The sequence below is a fragment of the Pleurodeles waltl genome, chromosome 7 (genome assembly GCF_031143425.1).
Source record: "Pleurodeles waltl isolate 20211129_DDA chromosome 7, aPleWal1.hap1.20221129, whole genome shotgun sequence".
Classification (NCBI taxonomy): domain Eukaryota; kingdom Metazoa; phylum Chordata; class Amphibia; order Caudata; family Salamandridae; genus Pleurodeles; species Pleurodeles waltl.
The window spans coordinates 1,376,199,406-1,376,222,133 of NC_090446.1; the positions used below are offsets into that span (position 1 = coordinate 1,376,199,406).

Genomic DNA, 22,728 nt, shown 5'->3' on the forward strand with positions numbered 1-22,728 from the left:
GGTCAAAGTTGGTGTCAGGTATTCAATGGAATCCTATGTGGACTTGGGGTGCTGTGTAGAAAACAGATTGCAGGTCAGCACTGGGGAGTGGGGGGGGGTATGGGGATAGACAGGTCAGCACCAAACACACCCTACGTGACACAGGGATGGCTGGGTGGCCAATGCTTTTTAATGGGAGGATCCCAGAGGTCACAAGAGATGCTGCAGACTGGGTCCAGGGGGTCGGTTCTGGAAAACCAAAGGCTGGAAAAGTAGGAGAGGCACCCGCTGGACGTTGCTGGACCGTCTGATGGATTTCCCAAGGCCAGGGGTCTGCAGGTGCAGGGGTACATTTGGGCGTCAGGAATTTTCATCAGATCCGGTCACAGTCGAGAGGGGGGCCCCTCCGGATTAATTCTTCAGGCGTCGCCGTAATGGCCTGGAGGGGTCACACCCAGGTTGGACCTGAGGTCGGAATCGCCTGGGAGACCTTTGCTGGACTGGTGGGCCACCTTGACTCAGGCCACGGGCCTAAGGTGAAGAATGGGCAGGGTTTGCGGATCCGGGATGGATCTGGAGTTCTTTTGGAGGGTTTCATCTGGACTGGGCCACTGTCCTCTTGTTTTCTTGGTTCTCTGCTGTGCAGGAAGTCCTCAGAGGGGTTTGTAGAGGTTGCTTGTCCTGCCAAACAGGAGTCTTGAAGCTGCAGACAGGCCGATCGGGCTGGGACCAAGTCAGTTGTCTGGAGTCTTCACTGCTGGGGTCGGCTTTGCAGTCCTCCTCCTTTCTTTAAGTCGTCAAGAATTTTGTGAGTAAGGTTCAGGGGTGCCCCTAAATACTAGATTCAGGGGTGTTACAGGGGTCAGAGGGCAATAGCCAATGGCTACTGTTCCTGAGGGTGGCTACACCCTTCCCGTGCCCACTCCATTTGGAGTGGGGGGCACATTCCTAACGCTATTGGCTGCCTCCCTCCAAAGCAAGATGAAAGATTCTGCCAGGAGGGGGGTCACTTCAGCTTTGGGCACATTAGGGGTGGTCCCTGATAAAGTGGTTACTCCTCCTTGTTTTTCCTAATTTTCCCGGCAAGACCTGCTGCCAAAAGTGAGTCTTGGTCTTGTGGGTGGGGAGAATCGGGCATCTCCACAAGCTGGAGTGTCATGGGGCAGTTTATGAGCCAGGAGCCTTTGGGGCTCACCACCAATTGTTGCAGTTCCTGCAGGGGGGAGGTGTGAAGCACCTCCACCCAGAGCAGGCTTTGTTCCTGACCCTAGAGAGCACAAAGACTCTCACCCCATGGGATCACAAACCTGTCTGTTAATAGCAGATTGGCACAGACCGATCAGCCCTACACTACAGTGTTGGACAAAATAAAGGGGACATCTCTAAGATGCCCTCGGTGTGCAATTTACAATAAATCCAACACTGGTATCAGTGTGGGGTTATTGTGATGAGAAGTTTGAAACCAAATTTCCCAGTCTTCAGTGTAGCCATCATGGAGCTCGTAATGACAGACTCCCAGCCTATGTAATTAATAGGACCACACTGCACTTACAATGTCTAAGGATAGACTTAGACAATGTAGGGGCATATCACTCATGCAGTTATGCCCTCACTTGAGGTATAGTGCACCCTGTCTTAGGGCTGTAAGGCCTGCTAGAGGGGTGACTTATCTATGCCACAGGCAGTGGTTTGTAGGCATGGCACCCGGAGAGGGATGCCATGTAGACTTTATTTATTTCTCCCCACCAGCACACAGAAGCTGCAATGGTAGTGTGCATGTGTTTGGTGAGGGGTTCCTTAGGGTGGCATAATACATGCTGCAGCCCTTGGGGACCTTCCCTGGCCACAGGTCTCTTGGTACCACTGGTACCTTGTACAGGGGACTTATCTATGTGCCAGAGGTGTGCCAACTGTGGAAACAATGATACAGTTTTAGGGAAAGAACACAGGCGCTGGGGCCTGGTTAGCAGGATACCAGCACACACTCAGTCATGTTAGCATCACATATCAGGCAAAAAGTGTAAGGAGTACTGCAACAAGGGGCCAGTTTCCTAAACTAGGGCCAAGAGATAACAGCTCCTCTCTCTCTCTGCCTTCGGAGTGGGTTAGGCAATTACATGAGGAACGCATCCCATTACTATGAGTAGCCATTGCCCTCAGGTAAATTAACAAACACTCTTAAGGTGAATCAAAGTACGTTAAAAGGGTAATATTGATTTTTCAAAGGCACCTCAAGAAGCTTTCTGTTAATAGAACACAAATGCTAGTCCTGACTATTGCTGGGAGTCAGCCCCTTGTATAGAGCATAGGCCAATCTGTTAAAAAGTATATCCAGTCTAGACATTTTTCGTGCAGTATTTGCTCTATGGCAATTGTGTCAGGTAAGGAATTCACCTCTTTAACAAACAAATATTCTTCCCACTTGAATGAACCAGAGGTTTAATTTTTGTGAATGCCATGACTTACCCTGGAGACATCCTAAGGCATATCATACTTTTGTGATGTTCTACAAACTGAATACTTTTGTCCCTAAAGCGGAGCTGGCAGAAGACATTATTGATTATTTAAATCCACTGAAGTTTTGTCTGAAACTTAGGGCCCCAATTATTGTCTTCCACTCCTAAGAAATCTGGTTGGTGCATCGGATGCTTCGTGGCCTTTCAAATTTGAAGATATGGTCTATGACTGAGAGAACCACTATTTATCAAACTATGCTCCAGCTTTCTTCTTTCTAGCTGCATCTCTTTTTAACCACTTCTTGGGCAGAACTTATTTAGTCAGCTCATCTTCTATTACAGTCATTTGTTTCAGTGTAAAAAGTAAATGTAATCTCCTTCACGTGGTGCCCACAAGAGAAACATGTTTTACTGCCTCAAAGTTGCATGTAACAATTACTTTACAAAGGGGATCAACTCCCATGACAGTCACTGGAATGTCTTTAATGTGATTTTACCATACTGCACAAAAGCAACGCATGGTATCCTGGATTTGATAAAACACTTTATGGTAAAACAAGTACATATAAAACAAAAATACAATGACATAAACCATGCATGCACATGTCCGGAGTATGTATGTATGTGTGTATATAATTTATATACACACGCAAACTTTTATCTCTCTCTCTTTTTCATTCTCTCTATCTGGTCTATGCATATGATCCGGACACCTGTGTTTTTAGAACGGGTGTGAGTGAGTTTGAGTGTTAGTATGAATCAGGAAAGGTTTCAGAATGTATTAAAACAATGATGAATGTCTAAGTGTTGAGTAAAAATTAATGAAACAGTGTCATGTAAAATATTTAACAGATGATTTAAATGTTTATGTTGATTAAAAAAAAAAAAAAAAAAAAAAAATCTTTAAATTGTTAAACAAGTTATGTCATAGATCGCTATAGGAAGCTGGCCTGGTGTGTGGTGGGTACCTAAAGTATTTGCACCTTATACCAGGGAAGTGTAGGCAGTGTCTAGAAGCCAGGGCTCTCTAGAGGTAGCTCTGGATGAGCAGCCAAGGCTTATCTAGGAGACATGCGAAGATCATGCAAAACCAGTGTAGTAACACAACACTTATACACATGAAAGAAAACACTCAGTTGTACAAAACTAAAGGTATTTTTGGGATACAATACCACAAAATACTAGAAGGGCAGCCCTCCAATAGGAAGTAAGTAATACACTAAACATATACACTAGCAATCAGAAATAGGCATAGTAAAGGTTAGAAAACAGTGCATGTTTTGCGTAAACAAAGTAGATGACAGTTTGCCACAAGATCTAACCATTCTTGGTCTCCCATCTTACTTCCGAGGCCCGCAATGTTCCATTACCAAACCTTAATTGGGGTAGGCCCTGGAGCATTCACTTTAAGGATGCCACTGGATTGTGAGCCCGCTATTTCCCGTACTGTTGCAGTATCTGCCAGGTCAACCAGTCAATCATAGCCCTCCAGTCCCTCCAAGCGGGAAAATCTATTTCTAGACATCCCCAGGGCAGACTCCAATGGGTTTACCATAATATGAGCAGCCCAGGATTCTAGAATTGAATTAAACCATACTTTAGCCGGGTTACCAGGTCTGTAAAAGTAACCCACTGTCTGGGCAGGACCTAGGGCCAAGTGTTCTAGTCATCCAAGGAGATTTTGAGCGACGGCTGGATTTCTAAAGTTGAGGAGCTGCAGCTGTTTCCTCTCCCCTTAATACTGGAATTGTTTACACTAGATGCAGAGGCAATACAATTTGATGGCAAAACTTGACTAGAGGTATCAGTATGATGATTAAGCAATTTAGACATTTTTGACTCTAAGCCATCAAGGCAATCCAATAATGGTTTTAGATGTAATCACATCATAGTTTCCACCCTGGCATATATTTAATCTATAATACCCCGAGTCAGAACAAGCAGTTTCCACCTTGTCTCTAGGCAACTTAACCCTCTTAGACAATAGGTTGGGCTTCTTACGCAGGGCACCTCTTATTTTGACTGGTGGTTCAGTGAAGGTGGAACTAGAGTTATCACCCAATACCATGCACAATTCCTCAAAAGTAGCAGGCGGGGAGGGGAACGGCCCTCAGAACCACACACTGATGCTGAGCGTCGTAAGACGCAAGTGCTGGTGGGTTAACCCTAGCCTCTTCTACAGGGAGTGCAGAATTATTAGGCAAATGAGTATTTTGACCACATCATCCTCTTTATGCATGTTGTCTTACTCCAAGCTGTATAGGCTCGAAAGCCTACTACCAATTAAGCATATTAGGTGATGTGCATCTCTGTAATGAGAAGGGGTGTGGTCTAATGACATCAACACCCTATATCAGGTGTGCATAATTATTAGGCAACTTCCTTTCCTTTGGCAAAATGGGTCAAAAGAAGGACTTGACAGGCTCAGAAAAGTCAAAAATAGTGAGATATCTTGCAGAGGGATGCAGCACTCTTAAAATTGCAAAGCTTCTGAAGCGTGATCATCGAACAATCAAGCGTTTCATTCAAAATAGTCAACAGGGTCGCAAGAAGCGTGTGGAAAAACCAAGGCGCAAAATAACTGCCCATGAACTGAGAAAAGTCAAGCGTGCAGCTGCCACGATGCCACTTGCCACCAGTTTGGCCATATTTCAGAGCTGCAACATCACTGGAGTGCCCAAGAGCACAAGGTGTGCAATACTCAGAGACATGGCCAAGGTAAGAAAGGCTGAAAGACGACCACCACTGAACAAGACACACAAGCTGAAACGTCAAGACTGGGCCAAGAAATATCTCAAGACTGATTTTTCTAAGGTTTTATGGACTGATGAAATGAGTGAGTCTTGATGGGCCAGATGGATGGGCCCGTGGCTGGATTGGTAAAGGGCAGAGAGCTCCAGTCCGACTCAGACGCCAGCAAGGTGGAGGTGGAGTACTGGTTTGGGCTGGTATCATCAAAGATGAGCTTGTGGGGCCTTTTCGGGTTGAGGATGGAGTCAAGCTCAACTCCCAGTCCTACTGCCAGTTCCTGGAAGACACCTTCTTCAAGCAGTGGTACAGGAAGAAGTCTGCATCCTTCAAGAAAAACATGATTTTCATGCAGGACAATGCTCCATCACACGCGTCCAAGTACTCCACAGCGTGGCTGGCAAGAAAGGGTATAATAGAAGGAAATCTAATGACATGGCCTCCTTGTTCACCTGATCTGAACCCCATTGAGAACCTGTGGTCCATCATCAAATGTGAGATTTACAAGGAGGGAAAACAGTACACCTCTCTGAACAGTGTCTGGGAGGCTGTGGTTGCTGCTGCACGCAATGTTGATGGTGAACAGATCAAAACACTGACAGAATCCATGGATGGCAGGCTTTTGAGTGTCCTTGCAAAGAAAGGTGGCTATATTGGTCACTGATTTGTTTTTGTTTTGTTTTTGAATGTCAGGAATGTATATTTGTGAATGTTGAGATGTTATATTGGTTTCACTGGTAATAATAAATAATTGAAATGGGTATATATTTTTTTTTTTTTAAGTTGCCTAATAATTATGCACAGTAATAGTCACCTGCACACACAGATATCCCCCTAACATAGCTAAAACTAAAAACAAACTAAAAACTACTTCCAAAAATATTCAGCTTTGATATTAATGAGTTTTTTGGGTTCATTGAGAACATGGTTGTTGTTCAATAATAAAATTAATCCTCAAAAATACAACTTGCCTAATAATTCTGCACTCCCTGTATAGAAAGACATCTTTCAGTCAATTCTATCTCCTTTGTAAGAACACCTGCTGCACAAACCAGAAAAGAGTTAATGGTGTCACCCACTGTGGTGATTGCTGTGGTCTTTCTCTTACCCATGACTACACACCAGTAGGCAATGCCGGGATCAAAACCAAGATGGGGGGGGGGGGACGAGGCCTGGCCTAGCAGTGGCTGATGGGCGCAGGATTGGTCTGCCTGTGGGATTGCACAGAGCGCTATGAGTGTTGCTGAGCTTGGCCATGATCCTTCAGAGATGTGCTGCAAGTTTGCCTCCTGGCGCACAGAGAGTTGGGGGATGGAATCCCTTAGTGTAATGAAGGTTTGTGGGGGCCAGAGATGCCCTTAGTTGTCAGCAAAAAAGCTCTTGCTGCAAGACTGCAGAGAGCACTATAAGCGCCGGTGAGGATGGCCATGCCCCCTTCACAGATATGCTGCACCAATTACAACATAAACTCTTCTGATTTGCACCTTATGAGCAGCAGGTGCTTTGGTCGGGGCTCGACTTTATAAAATACTTTGGGACAAGGGGTAGGTGCGGTTGGACTATTTGGCTAGTTGGAAAAATAACTGCAAAAAGAAGCTTGATGGGGGAATTGCACTTCCTGATTTTCAGTTATACTGTTGGGCCTTTCAGTTGAACACTGAGTAATTGTTATCTAAGGACTACTCTGTCCCTGACCCTGGGCACTAACAGAAGTCTTCCGAGAACAGGGCTCGTACTTCCTTTATAAATGTGGCCATCCAAGGTACTACAAAAAAGTCAGGTTGAAATTGAGGGGATAATTAGGAATCCCGTACTATAGTGAGATGGATCACATTAGGACCTCCCCTCCCGCTCCCCAGTAGCCTGGCTTACCTGCAGGACACCTTGGCAATTCCACTAATAGAAGCGGATGTTATACGATGGGGCCAAGTAGTTACCGAGGGTTCTGTGATTGCCTGGGACTCCATATCGAGATGCACTATTGTTAGACTATCTAGGTTTAAATACTTACAGTTGACAAGCTGGGTACAAGGAGAATCTGAGGTTGGACACAGCACAGACTGGGAAAATGTAATAATAGATACGCAAGTGTTAAAGAAAGAGGTATCAACATGGTATTGGTCCCTGGTGCAAGCAGAAGATGCCTCCCTCCCATCACCCGAAGATGTTTGGAACCTGGACCTGCCGGTCTCGAACCTGTCCAGATTGTGGCAAGTATCAATGCGCACAATTTGGTCAATTGCGAAGCCTGCACCTCTGAGAAGAAAACATTTGTTTACCATGTACAGGGACTATTGGATAAGAGATTCGCCAATCTAGACTGTATCAACGGTACAGAGAAACATCTTAGAATATGGGAACCGTTCCCATCTCTCTAATCTGCTACGTTTCTGGTTCCTAGTCCGGAAGACAACTAATCTGTTCTGATCACTGAGTATATGGCTGTCCAATGAATAAGAAATAAGGCCCAACAGAAAGGAAGTTGGGGTTTGATCTTGCCCCACTGCCTCGCTTCTCCTGTTGGTAGGGGTTAGTTGTCTGGGGTTAAGCCCTCGGCGGGGTGTATACCGGAGTTCAGAAACAAGTTTGATACCTCCAGCCTTACTATAAATGAGGACAAAAAAAAAAAAAAAACGTTGTTACAAGGTAAGTACGTTTTCAAGCATAAATACTTTTCAGTTTTGAAAATCGACAATTTCAGAGTTCTTCAATGTTAACCTAAGGAGGAAAATAATGTCCAGCAAACACAAAGTTAATGATTTACAAGGCTAATCTCATAGAGTTAAGGTAAGTACTGGGCACTGATCAGACCCACACCAGCAGGTCACTCCAGGCAGCACTGAGATAGCCAGTTGAAGGGGTGCAGTAAGGCATCAGCTGCCCAATGGTTTTCAAAGGGAATTTGGCCTTGTGAAAACAGGCTACAAGCTCTGGCCAGGAGGAGACAACAAAAAGGTAGGTTGTAGACGTCACATGCTCACGGACGTAGGTGCACCTTTGGTCATTTTCTCCAGGGCCCAGGGGTGACAGATGCAGGGGTGCCCACTAGGGCATTGGGGTTCTTCATCCGGGAGCACTCTTAGTCAGGGGGTCCTGTGTGTCACAGGTGCAGGCGTCGTTATGGAGTCCACTGTGGCGGTGGCGGTTGGAGGGGGGGGGGGGGGGGGGGGGAGAGGGTGGACTCTAGTTCAGAGGGGTAAATCGCAGGTGGGCTCAGACCCTAGGCACCTGGGGAACCAGGCTGGCACCGTTGGTTGGCTCCACCTTGGGTCGTGGATGTCAGGTGCAGTGGTCACTTCGGGTGTCAGGTCTTTGTTGTTCCGGAGTCTGCAGAGTCCTTTCTTGAGACTTTGTTGCAGAGCAGTTCAGCTGCTCAGGGTAGTCTGAGTCTTTATTTAGGGGTGTTACAGGGGGTGCCAGGTGGTAGGGTGACTACAACTTTTCTATGACCATTGGCAGTGGCCACCTAACCCACAAGGTTGATGGATTCCCGTGCCCTTGGCCATGCAGAGGCTAGGCAACATGCGTGGCACAGTGGCTGACTTGGAATGGGTATGGTTGCAGACCCCTCCATAGCCACGAAAGAGGCAGAAGGCAGACTGTGACCTGACCGTAGCTCAAGCGCAGTCTGCCTTGTCTCTGAAGAGACAGGTGCTGTCACAGGGCATGTCCATCTAAGAAGCTAGGACATCCCTCTGAAAAGCCAGACGTCCTCAGCCAGGCGTGGCGCCTCAGAGCCAATCTCGATTAAACCGCTCTGCCTAGCGAGTCAGTCGTATCCAGTCTGTAACAAATTGTGAACTTTGCTGCATCACTCCCATTGGCAACAGGCTGGGAGGGTACAGCCTGGGCCTCATCTGGGACCTGTGGCAGCACTTCCACAAACCTGTTCCACAGTGTGTGGAAGTAACAGCCTAAAAGGCATGTGGTGGTGTTCAAGGACTGCAATGCAATTGTGGCAGAAGAAAACATTTTCCCCAAGTGCGTCCATCTTTTTGCATTCCCTCTCCAGGGGAACGGAAGGGAACGCGCCCTGGGAGGTAGAGGCTTGAACCACCAAGGTCCCAGGGGTGGGGTGTTGCATCAAAAAACTTGGGTCCCCAGGTGCCTGACGATGGCATTGGGCAATCGTCCTGTTAAAAGGAGCCCCTGTGCTGGGTTTGGACCAGGTACCACGTAGGACATCAGTGACTGTCTCCTTGAACGGGAGCATGGGTTCTGAGGTGGAAGCTCACCCATGCTCACAAAGCGCTGCACAACACCGGACCAGAATACCTCAACCGACGGCTCTACTTCTACACCCCGACCTGGCATCTTAGCTCCGCTGACCTCGCAACTGTCCCACACATCCGCAGAACTACAACCAGCGGTAGATCATTCTCACACCTCGCCGCTAAAACGTGGACCACACTTCCCACCCGCCTGCGCCAGACCAAAGACCTCCTTACCTCCAGGAAACTTCTCAAGACCTGGCTGTTCGAGGAGTACCAGCAACTTCCCTCCCCCCTTCACCCTCCCCAGCACAGGTGAGTAGTGTGCTTTACAAATTCCTGATTGATTGTAGGTCCCGGCTGCTGCACCTCTGTCAAGAGATTATAGTTTTGACAGCCACAGAGGGCAGATAAAGATCCAGGACCTCAGCTGCCTTCCTCAGCACCATAGCTTAAGAAGCTCCTTCCTCTGTAGCAATGGTAGCATGCCAATATATGGAGAATTATCCAGTCCGCTGGCTTCACCTATTCTTCACTCCAGTCCATTTCATCTGGTGGCTGGTATTCTAAAGGGTCAAGCGACCCCACCCATTCTTCACCGAAGCCTAGCCCATGGGAAAAAGGCTAACGATCAGCTCCAAGCAGAGCTCCTGCCGGCACCAGAATCTGCATCGTATGATGCCCATCCGGCTGCGTGTCCGAATCAGCAATGACAATGGGGATGATGCCGCCCATGGGTGCAGATGGTGCCAGGAGCATCGGCGTTGGGAAATGACGAGGTGGTACAACCTGCCTCAGTGTGGATCCAGGACTGGATCCCTGATAACTCCTCCATGCCAAAGCTGCAGCGCAGAACCCAAAAGGGCCCACTCCGACTCCTCAAGGCCCGAAGGTGCTCCAGCGGGGTCAGGCTGCGCAAAAATTAGGTGCATGGCCTCACAGAACTCACTCTGGGAGCTGGGTAGAGGTCGTTCCAGCACCTGGAAACTCAGGGTGGCACAGAGTCAACCCAGGTGCAGGTTTCTCAGAATGAGGCCTAGAGTGTTGACGCTCCTTTGCTCATCAGCTGAGGAGAAGTCAAAGAGCGCTTCAACTTCTTAGATTTTTTCTTGTGCCTCGACTTACCTGATGTTCAGAGGACTTGGACTGAGACGACAATGACTTTGAACTCTGCGACCGACCCCGGGACATTCCTTGCGACAAAGACCTCAACTTGCACGGGGTCGAGTGCCGGGCTGCCAGCAGCTTTAGGGACCACTCCCTCAAAGCCTTCGGATGCATGGTCTGGCACTGGGAGCACGACTTCAGTCGAAGTCACGCTCCAAGCACCAAAGACACAAGAGGTGTGAAACCATCCCAGACATCACCCGATGACAGGACCTGCAGGGCTTGAATCCTGTCTTTCTAGAAGACATCCTCGACGCACCGAGGAGTAAACTCAAAAAATGCTTGACAAAAAGTTGACTCCTATATAGGACACGCAACGTCATATCCGGCGTGGATGACAGACAATGGACACAGAGCCGATCGACGCACCCTAACGGCATGCAGTGGTACTGCAAAAATAAAAAAATAAAAAAAATCTTCCAGATCCAGTCTGACGCCTGAAGAAAATTCAAAGGCAAGTAATCTGCAGCTAGAATTCTCTATCATACAGCAGTTGCCACTACTTTGCAACAGGATGATAAGCTGCTGGCCACCTTGCCTGCCAACCAGCTTCATTTCAAATCTGACTTAGCCATTAGAATTGCTTGGAATTCGTAGGATGCAAAGCAAGATGAGCAGCACAAACTTCTAGACACTCATTAGGGTTCCTCTGGTGCATTTAACATAATCCATTTGATTGGTTTTCTATAAACAAGAGACATGGCATGGCTCGCAGTCTTAATTCCGTTAGACTTGAAGACCACCTTTGTCACTGAGACAATGACTGAATATTGACACCCCTCAAAGGGATGATTGGTCTGAATAGAAAAGTAAAGAAATGGATGCAGTTTATCTACACTTAATTTTTCTAGAGAGATCAGCCTTGAGCTCTCATCTCTTTAATGGGATGTGTAAGAGCAGGCACAAAAAATTTTTTAGCATTACTTGGACTTTCTGACTGGCAGTCAATAGAAGAGGGCTTCACTTTGCAAGATCGATTCATGTATAGTTATACTTGAATGAGAAAAAAAGATTTCTGGCACAATTGTTACTAAAACAGGGCCACATGATGTATTTCCAATTTGATTGCCAGGATTCAATGAATCCAGAACGAGGTTACAGAAACTACCTGAGAACAGTTTCATTAATTGCCACTGCAGAAAATTAGCCAATGTAAAATCTTGAACGACATGGGCAGCAATCAGTGTACCTCGAAAAGATCTGATTAAGATAACTGCTAATATGTGCTTGAGGGTGTCTTCACCACCCATGATCAGAGCCCAAACGTTCAAGTAAATAAAGTCATAGACAAAGGTAAATGTTTTTAAATAACTTGTAAATACAAATATCACAGACGGGGAAGGAAGAACACAAGTTTATGCCACAGCACGTTGTGTTAAGAAGGCCCACAGGTTTTAATATGGCCTCCAGAATGCATATGGTGTGGATTATGAGAAGCATGCCAACATAAGCTAATACGGAAATTAAGAAGTAAAACAGTTGTCAAAAGGTTTATCATTTGAGATGCCCTTGTGCTGGAGTGTTTTTTTAGCCTTAGTGGTAACGAGCATACAAGTTTCAATTGGAAGACTGGGTAATCTACCTTCTTAGGTCTCAAGTCTGTCCAGTGTGAGCAGAGTTTTAACAGAGTTACAAACTACTCTGTAGAATGCGTTATACTCAATACTTGGATCCCTTGGGGCCTCAAGGCACTGATCTTCAGTATAATACTTTGATTAGTACCATTTTAAGCTGTTGCATGAAGAGCCAATGTAATGTTGCCTTGCAAAGACCCACAGTGAAAGCCCCTTTTTGCAAAGGCCCTTAAGGAAAGTTAAGTTACAGCTTTATGTAAGGTATAGTTAGCAATAGCTCAAGCGCTTCTCAATTTCTGGTTGGCCTAAAAATCCAGATTTTATCAGCCTCCGAAGGGGAGCCAGGCCATCTATACAGTTGTAGTTCTAAATAAAGTAATCTTTCCAATGGCTGCTACTTTAGCTGACAATCACTTAACACCCTGTTTACTCTTTCAATCCTGCCAAATCACAGAGCAATGTAGTGTTCTATGAAAGTTACAGGTACCCCAACTGAAAGCATTAACAGGCCTAACCATGATCAGGGATGCTTTTCCCAACTAAACTGACTACAATGGTTCCAAACTTTCCACACACATCAGGAGAAAATAGATGACCCCTCTCCCCACAGTACAGTGAATAACCCTTCAGGACCAACCCTTCCCTCTGTTAATGAGGTGAAAATGCCTGTTTAATTCATAATACACCTAAAAAATACATGTTAGGCATGGACATGCTATCTTGGGCGCTGGCAGCAATGGAAGTTCTTCTGTGACATATGAGCTATATGATGCGTTTCATTTTGAGCCTACAAACATTTCTAACTTCCAGAAAGCTGCTATACCTTAGCGGACAGCATTGTAGAAGTTGAAGTAAAAGTTCACCTCTGCAACCACCACTCTGTACTGGTCTTTTGCAATAAATGGTGGTAACAAGTATGATAGGTGAACCTGAGCTACACTGAAGTCCCACAGACAAGTGCAGTATGAGAAAAGAGGAAACAGGGACGTTGGGAAAGGGTGGTTGATTTCTTAAAACTGCCAACCTCCCCTCATTGTTGCTATACTCACCTGATTGATCGCCGTCTTCGCTGTGCGCCTGATTTCTTGACGGTAGACAATGGCTGTGGGGCACTGCTCCTTGAGACAGACGGACCCTTCATAGTGAAAACTGCAACCTCATGCCTTTGCACCAAAACCAAATGTAAGGGTGGCAAAGATGGAAGTGATGGGGCAGACAAAGACAGAGGAGAAAAATGAAAAACACTGTCAGAGACTACAGGCCAACTCAAACTGCAATCTACAAAAATAAAGATCAATGCAAAAGGCAAGTCGTATTCCAAGAATAATATTGTCTCACATACCTCTTCCAATGTTGCTCTAGAACAGCAAAGCTCACTGAGCCTTACCCAGAGCTGTGGGTCAAGGACGTTTGTGAGACTAGGCTCTGAATATTAATCCTCATAAGAGGAGAGGCAAGGTGACATTTCAGGGGTAGGAACACACCACCTCATTCATTTTTCTCGAATGTTAGCTGATAAAGCCAAGCATACTCCACCTCACACAGTGCTGTCGGACAAAACGTACAAAACAAGGTACACTCATTTTCATAATACACTCTGTCAGGAAATCTTGAGAGGCCAGGCACACACTGCTTCACTTCTTGCTGAGATTCTTCAGCCTAGAAGCAAAACTCAAGAGGTTATGACACCCTTCCTCATATCATCATTAAGACAAACTTTCTCATATACGGTTAGACCAGGCCATCTCCCAAGCACAGCATACTGATGGAACTTGAATCACAAGCAGTAAGCAAATGCATAGCCAGTCACATACCTGTGCACTGTAGAACCATCAGCCTTCCCCAAGTTGCAGCCAATGTTTTCCCAGCCAGGGAAAGCTGAGGGGCCAAGGATCACAGTCTTATCCATTAATGAGGATGGCCAGCCTTCTTCAGGGAGGTCAAAGGTAGTGTTCAAATCCCTCATTGGCAGTGGGGCTTTCTGGACTGTAGCACAGTTCTGAATTGCTGACGTGGTTAGAGGCAGGCGGCATTTGGTGACTGTAGCAGGACAGTGCTTTGGGGTGCTACCCGATGTGTGCTTTGGTGTACAGAGCGGTGTCTTTTTTGAGGGGCTCTCTGGCAGTATAAGAGTTGTGGAGCTGCTGCTGGAAGAGTCAAATGGCAAGGCTGTGAGCGCTTTACTCAGAGACCCACGACCTGGGCCTGGAATTAAAGACTTTCTCGGTCGCTTCAGCTGTCCCTCGGGTGTTGAGACTATGGTGCCCACCTTGGATGAGGGGCTTCCATCACACTTTCTCCTCTTCTTCACCGGCACAATGGGAGATTCTAGAGTGGGGCTGCAGTCAGGCAGAATCTCCCTTCGGCAGCGCTTCAGCAATGGTCTCACCTCAGCTGTGTTTTTAAGGGCCACTTGGTTTGGAAATTTAGCTAAGAATGAAAAAAAAAAAAGAAAAGTGGATTGATCAATAAAACCCAACAAATTATTTGTATTGTGAGAAGAAGGATGGTGTTCAAACCTTGCATGACAATTTTTTCTAGAGGGAAGAAATACGTAAGTTTGCTCCTGCACTCCCCATTGTCCATGTCCTTCAATCACTGGGGTAACATGATACTGTGCAGTACATTCAAGATTAATCAAAGTCGTCCTAGCAATTGGGAGAATGGTGAGGCGGAAAATGCAAACCTTACACGAGACGTGAACCACTAGATATGGTTGTGCACTAAATGTGCATCCCTGTAGCAACCCCAGAAAATGAAATCCCACACCAAAATCAAATTACAGATATTTGGCCTGAACACTGTTCTGACCAAGACTAGAGCAGGTCACACATATAGCGAAAATAGGGCAGCTACAGCCTCCTCAAATGTGCACATACAAGATCATTGAGGGTTGTAAGTGAACAAGGAAAATACTTTTAATATTATCCTGGACCCAACATCTAAGAAACAAAAAAATGAGTTCCGTGCAACTAAAATTATCCAAAATTAGTATTGTTCACTGATTCATATGCTTTGAATATTCCCCATTGTCAGTCTGGAATCCACAGTACCTTATTATTATTAGAAATGCTAAAAGAAATCAACTCTGTATTTAATACCGTCACGTATCTATGTAATGTTACATAATTTGGGCTTTTTTTTTCCTTTTATAGCGCTATTGGACTGGTATCAATTTTGTAACTAAGGGCCACATTAGATTTGAACAGCATATACAGTACGACCTCACAGTGCTCGAATCTAGTCAATGAGACAAGAACATATAAAAACTAGGAAAAACCCCAATACAGGTGAAAAACAGGGTACATATTTTCTGTTACAGATTGAGACAGTCCTCCCATAGATTACTCTTCTTATAACTTATCTTCCAGAGAACAGATACCATTGGTAGATCTTCACTGTGACTGTCTCCATGCCAAACAGTGCGAACAGTAAGTGATGTTGACTATATTCAATGGACCACTTGTGAATACATACTTCAGTTCCTTTTCCATGCACCAAAACAGAGAATGAATTATCTAAGTGTACAATGTGGGAGGTATTGGGCGCTCGGGTATCCCAGTGGAGAGGTGGATGTGAAATCTGTGTGATAAAGGACATATCTGCCTGAAGATTCCACTTCGAAAGCTCTCAAAGAAATATCACAAAAGTAGAAAGAATTAAGTTACTGAGCAAGAAAGTTATGTAGGCCTGGGTCAGCCAAAATGTGCTTTCTTTGAAAACATTTAATCTAAAAAACAGGTAAATGAGTGACTAGAGGATGGGGCTGATGCTTCACCACAAACATCAACAAAAGGAACACATGCCTGAGATGCAGAAGTGACCTTTTGCTCCGTCAGCTCTTAACACATCTTGATGCAAATAATGCGCCACGCGAAAAGGAAGTGTCCATCAATGGCATTTCCCTTTACCACAAATTGGAAAACCATACAAAGAGTTGAATGTTAAACCTAAACTCTTTAGACCAAGACATAAAACCTCAGATTTTGTATCGTGAGCAGATACTTAAGGCTGATAAACAGGTTATTAAGTCAGCATATTGGTGTTACATTATGGAGCACTAACATACCAGGACTAATGTGGGCCACCTAACAAAAAGGTTCCTTGATGTCAAAGCCGCTCTGTTGTTCGAGACCTTTCTGGATATTGTTTCTTCCCCTCTGGCGAAGAGCCTTTTCCTGTGATTTAGGTATGGGTGCTTTCTTTTGAACTCCTCTTACAATGTTTGGACCGAGGGGTGTGTGTCTGCTTTATGTCCTGTTTGGGGGCTGGCTCCTGAGTCGATCAATCATATTATTGTTTGTCCAGGCTACTGTGAAGCTAGACATAGATGGCTTTGACCTATTTGGATAGCTCCAGGGATTTTAAGCTTCTAGGTGGCGCCGAGTTTATTTAGGACCAACACTGCAGAGCCAATTGTATACTCCGATTCCTTGTTTCTGTAAGGCATAAGCGTGCCAAATGTTTAGGTGAAAAATCGATCGAGCAACCTTAAGCTCAAGTTCAACTCATAAAGGGGTGCGGACAATCAGGGAACTTAATGGCTGGCCATGTTGTCATTAACAAAAAGGACCTTCTGTATTTCAAGGCTTATTATCTTAATGGCTGGCCATGTTGTCATCTCCCTAAGGACTCTCTGATAATCAAGGTCTTATGAATTGGAGCTCATTAATTTTTTAGTGTCTTAATCAACATGTTGCATAGTATTCACAGTTATTTGATATTCTTTTAGGTCTGTCCGTGGGTTTAAGATCTACAGGCAGTGTTGTGGATCTTGAACTGTTTCTGATGGCTATATCCCTTGTATAATCTTCTTATGCAATTGTCAATAGGAGAATTTAAGCAATGTGTGTTTTTCATGGTTTTAGCTTACACTGGCTAAGAATTGTACATTTTGTTACTCCGTGCTAAAGCTCATCAACACTTATCGAGAGCCTTAATTTTGCAAAAGCTAAATGACCCATGGTTCCTTTTTTAAATGCAAGTATATTATATTTATTGTTATTTAGGTGATCTTAATGGACTTGACTGACTCTCTTTGTATTTTATGATATCATGCAATGGTTTTTATGTGTTTTTATATTTGTGCTTTTATGGTCATTGTACCGAATAAAGATAATTACTAAAAACTCAGGGTTCTTTAGCTTGAAAGCAGTAAAATCTCTCCTCAGATAAGGATGTGTGAAGTTGCTGGAAAAGGTGGACTTGAGAGACCACTGCAGGTAAGAAACAAGACAGAACTTGCAGAGATGCCTAATCTTTAAAGAACCACAGGGCCGCTAACGCGCTACACATGAAGATCACTCACCTAACGCATGGAGTGGACAGAAACTTTGTCCCTGTGACAAGTTTTCATCACAAATAAACAAACTAAATTTGAGCTGCCATAAGAAATGCCAAGATGAAGTCTGAAGGTGGAACTCCAGATGACATTGGATTAAATGTTTATCAACCCCTTCTAAAAACTACAATTTGGAATGGAAAAGTAAGAAACCTGTTTGCCTTGAAAGTGAAACAATATCAAGGTAACGTTAACAGTCACAGGTCTAGGACAACAGATAATATAGAATGCCATTTAAATGGCACCCAAGTGGGACTTTTACAATCACTCGCATAATATGCTTTGGATCACAGTCTACAGGTAGATAGTAACTTCTTCAGACAGAGTCCACTCTTGGTAATTCTGCCTCTCAGTAACAAAGCATGAAAGTAAATACTCTCTAGGTAGAGATGGATATTCTAAATCAACCCTGTTAGACGTGGCATCCTTGGCGTGGTCTCCCCTAACTTTTTGCCTCTGCTTCCCAGGTCGTTGACTGTGTGCTGGACTCTGTTTTTGTTACCATGGGCACTTTACCAATACTGACTACTGCTAAAGTGCAAGTGCTCCCTGTGTGAAATTGTATGTACAATTAGCATTTCCATAATTGATTTGCTAGTAAGTCTCTTGTAAAGTGCACTAGTGGTGCATAGGGCCTGTAAAAATAAAAAAGCTACTAGTGGGCCTGCAGCACTGATTGTGCAACCCACATGATTAGCCCTGTAAACATGTCTCAGACCTGCCACTGCAGTGTCTGTGTGTGCAGTTATGCACTACTAATTCGACCTGGCAAGTGTACCCACTTGCCAGGCACAAACCTTCCCTTTTTTTTTTTACATGTAAGGCACCCCTAAGGTTGGCCCCTAGGTAGCCCCATGGGCAGGGTGCAAGGCCTATCTCTCTCATAGGTTAACATGGGGGCTGCCTTTAAACATTCTTAAAGTGCGGTTTCTCTTTGAGAGCAGACAGAAATTTGGAGTTTGGTGTCTCTGAACTCACAATTTAAAAATGCATCTTTTGGTAAAGTTCATTTTAAATTGTTAGTTTGTACAAGCCACTTTTAGAAAGCAGGCATTTTCTTGCTTAAACCTTTCTGTGACTCTACCTGTTTGTGGATTCCCTGTCTGGGTCAAACTAACAGTTGGGCAGTTTGTGAATCTCCTCTAGACAGTGATACAAAGGGAGCTTGGGTGTAGCCTGCATATAATGATGAGCCATCTGGGCTGGAGTGGAGAGAGGAGTGGTCTCTTATACCTGAATGGGCTGTGCCTGCCCTTACACAATGCTGTCTCCAACCCCCGTGGTGTGTGCCTGGGGCCTGGCCTGGGCAAGGCAGGATCCTGTAAACGCCAGAGACTTTCCTTTGAAGTTTGCCTAAAGTATGCCCAAACCCCAGACTTTAAATCACTTCTGGATTCAAGAGGAACCTCTGTCAAGGAGAAGAGCTGAAGAGAAGTGCTGCACCGGCCTATGACTACTTTGTTGGGCTATCCTGCAGTTGCTGCTTCTGCCTGTGAAAGGGGACAAAGTCTGGATTTTGTTGTGCATTACGGCTTGTGAAGAATCTCCAAGGGCTTGAACTGAGCTTGCCTCCTGTTCTGAAGTCTCAGGGCCATCAAAAACTTCCTCTGCCAGCACCTGGACTTTCTGCTGAGACTCCTGCCCTGCCAAGTGGTGCCCCATCCAGTCCCTGGGCCCTTGAAAGGTGAAGTTAGCAGCACAAGGACTGAAATCCACGCACGGAACACTGTGCTGGGAAATTTGACCCAAAACCTGCAATGTGGCTGAAACAGACACCCCACCTGCATCGTGGCTGGGAAATCGATGCATCGCGGCTGGAGAAACAACGCAACACCAGCTTGCGGCTACTGATAACGATGCAAACCCCAGGCAGCGTGATTTTCTAACATTGTGCGACCAGATTTCTAATGCATCGTCGCTGGGCGTCAAAATCATTGTGAATCTGTGCGGATATGAGGTGCCCTGTCTGGAAATCGACTCATTGTTCTCTTGCTAGGGAGAAAAATGACGCATCACCTACCCGACCGGACAAGGAACCATGCACAGCCTCACTTGCGAGTAAGGAATCAACGCATTGCTGACTTTTCTGATGCACACGCACCCGTGCGGCTTTATTTTTTACGCAAACCAGGTACTGTGTGTAAAATCAACGTTTCCATTGTTTTCTATGGAGTAAGACTCTTATTCTTTTAAAAATTCATCTCTTGACTTGTGTATGTTGGATTTTTGTCGTTTTGGTCTTGTTTGATTTAGATAAATATTGCCTATTTTTCTAAACTGGTGTGGTGTCCATTTTGTAGTGTTTTCACTGTATTACTGTGTGTTGGTCAAAATTATTTTACACATTGCTTCTAGGTTAAGCCTTTCTACTTGTGCCAAGCTACCATGGGGGTGAGTGGGAGTTAACCAGGTGTGTTTTCTCATTTGCCCCGATTAGAGTGAGGGTCCTTGCTTGGACAAGGGGTAGCGTACCTGCCAACCAAAGGCCCCATTTCTTTTTCTTTCTTTCTTTTTTTTAAGTTTAAAGAAAACGTTTATTGAGAATACAATATTCAAAAGATATAAATACATTTGATGACATGAATAAATAATACAGTAACATTTCAATTTCATGAAATATACTTATTTGCAAAACCCAAAGATATAGTAATGCTTTAAACTGCAAATATATATGCATGAAAGACCAGATTTCTAATAAACCTCTTTTCCCTGTATAGAGAAGAGGTCCTCCTTATGATTAGTTTCCACAGCGGCTTGATCAAGAAGCCAAAAAAGTCAAAGCAATAAGTATGTTTGAAGAATATGCAACGTTTCTTATGACAGGTGGATTTAATAAGACTACTGCAATGATATACAGGAAAAGGAAGTTGCATCTCAGTCACTGCATTGTCCAAAGTACCCAGAAGAGTAGAATTCTTTCAGGCAGGGAAAACACTATTTTTACATCGCAAAAGCAATAAAGAGATCCACAGGGTCAAGCATATAAAATCACAAAAATGGTAACCGAAACCTCCTGGTGTAGTTCTCATGTGAGAGAATGCAGATTGATGACACCCACCCTGGGGGTCTTTTCAGAAACAAGATGGTTGCCAGGATGTAAATCATGGAATCCAGGCATAGACTTTATGCACATGCAGAGTAAATATTGTCCATTTTGTTCAGAAAGTGCATGATTGTCGCGTTGTCAGTCAGGACCTGAACCAATTCTTGAAGAAAAAGACATTCTGGCAGTGAATTCCAAGATGTTGAAATGGAGACCAGACTTGGCTGGAGACCAATGATCACACACCAACAGTCCCACATAATGAGTACCACACCTTTATTAGGATGCATCCATCACTACATTATCAACTGGCTATGGTTGATGAAAACACTTCCCCTGCTGAAAGTTCTTCTAAAAGAACATACTGCTTACTGAAGAGCCCACATATCAAGCTGTGCCAGGACAAAAGTAAAATGAAGACCATGATCGCCTAAAGTTTCATTGCAGTTTTGAAAAGATGTAGCCCAGAGGAGGGTGAGGAATATCGATGAGAAAAAACTGATTGGTTGTGGAATGTCCCTAATTCCCAGGTAGATAGCACTGGGCCCATCTGGGCTTAAGGGAGACCCAATTAATTTTATCTTTCTCAATGGAACTAGGAAGGATTATCTTTGTAAGTGTATAAATGCCTTGATTTCATAGGCTGCCTTTGCCAGCCAGCCATTTAGTCAGGGCAAAAAAAAAAAGAAAAATCCTACTCAAAGCTGGCCTTAAAACATTATGAGGAGCTGTTGAATTGAAAGTGCTGCCTTTATAAGTGAAATTGGAGGTTAGGCGGTTGCATCTGCACAGTCCATGGACACAAACCAATCCTCATCTGCATGAAGCATGCAAAGGTGGCAAGTAGGGAGTCAATTTTGTGGATCTAATATGTTCAGCAGGTGGTGATATAAAATGGGAAGTCAGTCATGCATCTTGTTAAGGGTTAAAGAAAAACATTACTCTTCTTTTTCGAAGCACCCACTACAATGTCTTGACAGAGGAATTCTTGTCTCCTTGATGGGAATAGTGTCTTGGCATGAGTGTAGGCAAGGGGGAATCCATGGGTTGAGGAGTGAAAGCACAGAAATGTTAGACAATATCGCAAAGAAACCACTTGTAAGGCCCAGTGGTCTTAGATAATCCAGTCCCATACAGAAAAAACTCTGCCCTGCCACACTTCTCACCATCTACATCTGATGAGGAAAGCCTGCCTCAAAGCAGATCAGACATGTTTTTTTCGGCAACGAGTACTCAGGCAGCCAGAGAATATGTCTGTGTAAAGTTCTGTTTTCCTCATGCACACAGGAAATGTTGCTGCTGGAATTATCGCCTAGTTTATCGAAAGATAAGTGGTCAGTGAAATTGCCACTAGTTTAGACTGGGCCCAGCAGTGCTATGCAGGAACCTATATTTTCAAATTTCTGGTGGAGGAAATACTGGAAAATATGGTTTTGCACAGGTATTTGAGGGCAGGACCACTGCAATCATCAGGAACGGTTGAGCAGAGAGAATAGCAGGTCTATGACTATTAATCACCTTACTGCCAAAAGGCTTACTGGAACGATCAGGAAAGTGGAGGAGAATCTCATTCCTAGCATCAGGTCTGTGCATGGGCCATAGGGGAGTTGTTGCCTCATAAAGCTGCTCTAGAAGAGGTAATGCACAGAGAAGAAGCAAGGAAGTACCTTTGTTTATTTTACTTATTTGACAGCAGCAACATTTTTAATGGAAATGTTTTACATTGCATTGATGATGGTACATAAGCCAATGAGGATGGTGAATTTCGGAGTTTAGACAAAATAATTGTTATTGTTTGCACCAGTTGTGAGGTAGGTACTGGAAAAGAGACAGATTTATCTAGGTCTACAAAGTAAGTAGTTAATGAACCACAGAGGCATGAAATGCACCAATTTACAGCAAGGCAGTAATCCACCAACTTTTTTAAAGTTGCAAAACTCTTGTGCTCTATTTGAGTTGCTGTGTGGAGGGGATGGCTCAAATGTCAGGTGGTAGCGAGTTCCAATGCAGTTGGCTTAGTAGGTGGAAAGATCAGAACCCAAATGTGGCATATGGTGGCCTAAGAGTAAATAGAAGATGTGCGTGAAGGATAATAGAAATAGGTGTGAATCAGTTGAGGACGCCTAAGAAGAAGCCGGAAGCCAGAGCTTTGCTGCTTTGAAAACAAGAGTTTTAAACTTGTATACTGCCTGGTTCTCGTGGTGAACCA

General features: G+C 44.6%; 1 protein-coding gene across 2 annotated transcripts in view; it reads right to left on the bottom strand.

The window, feature by feature from the left end:
• LOC138246348 (kinesin-like protein KIF18B) overlaps positions 1-22,728 on the bottom strand; it is a 184,680-nt gene that overhangs the window by 22,980 nt on the left and 138,972 nt on the right. For both annotated transcript variants that reach the window (XM_069200862.1, XM_069200861.1), the window contains exons 13-14: positions 13,950-14,565; positions 13,185-13,298 (exon numbers count right to left, since the gene is read on the bottom strand). In XM_069200862.1, the coding sequence (XP_069056963.1) occupies positions 13,185-13,298; positions 13,950-14,565 (730 nt within the window). The remainder of the gene's footprint in view (positions 1-13,184; positions 13,299-13,949; positions 14,566-22,728) is intronic.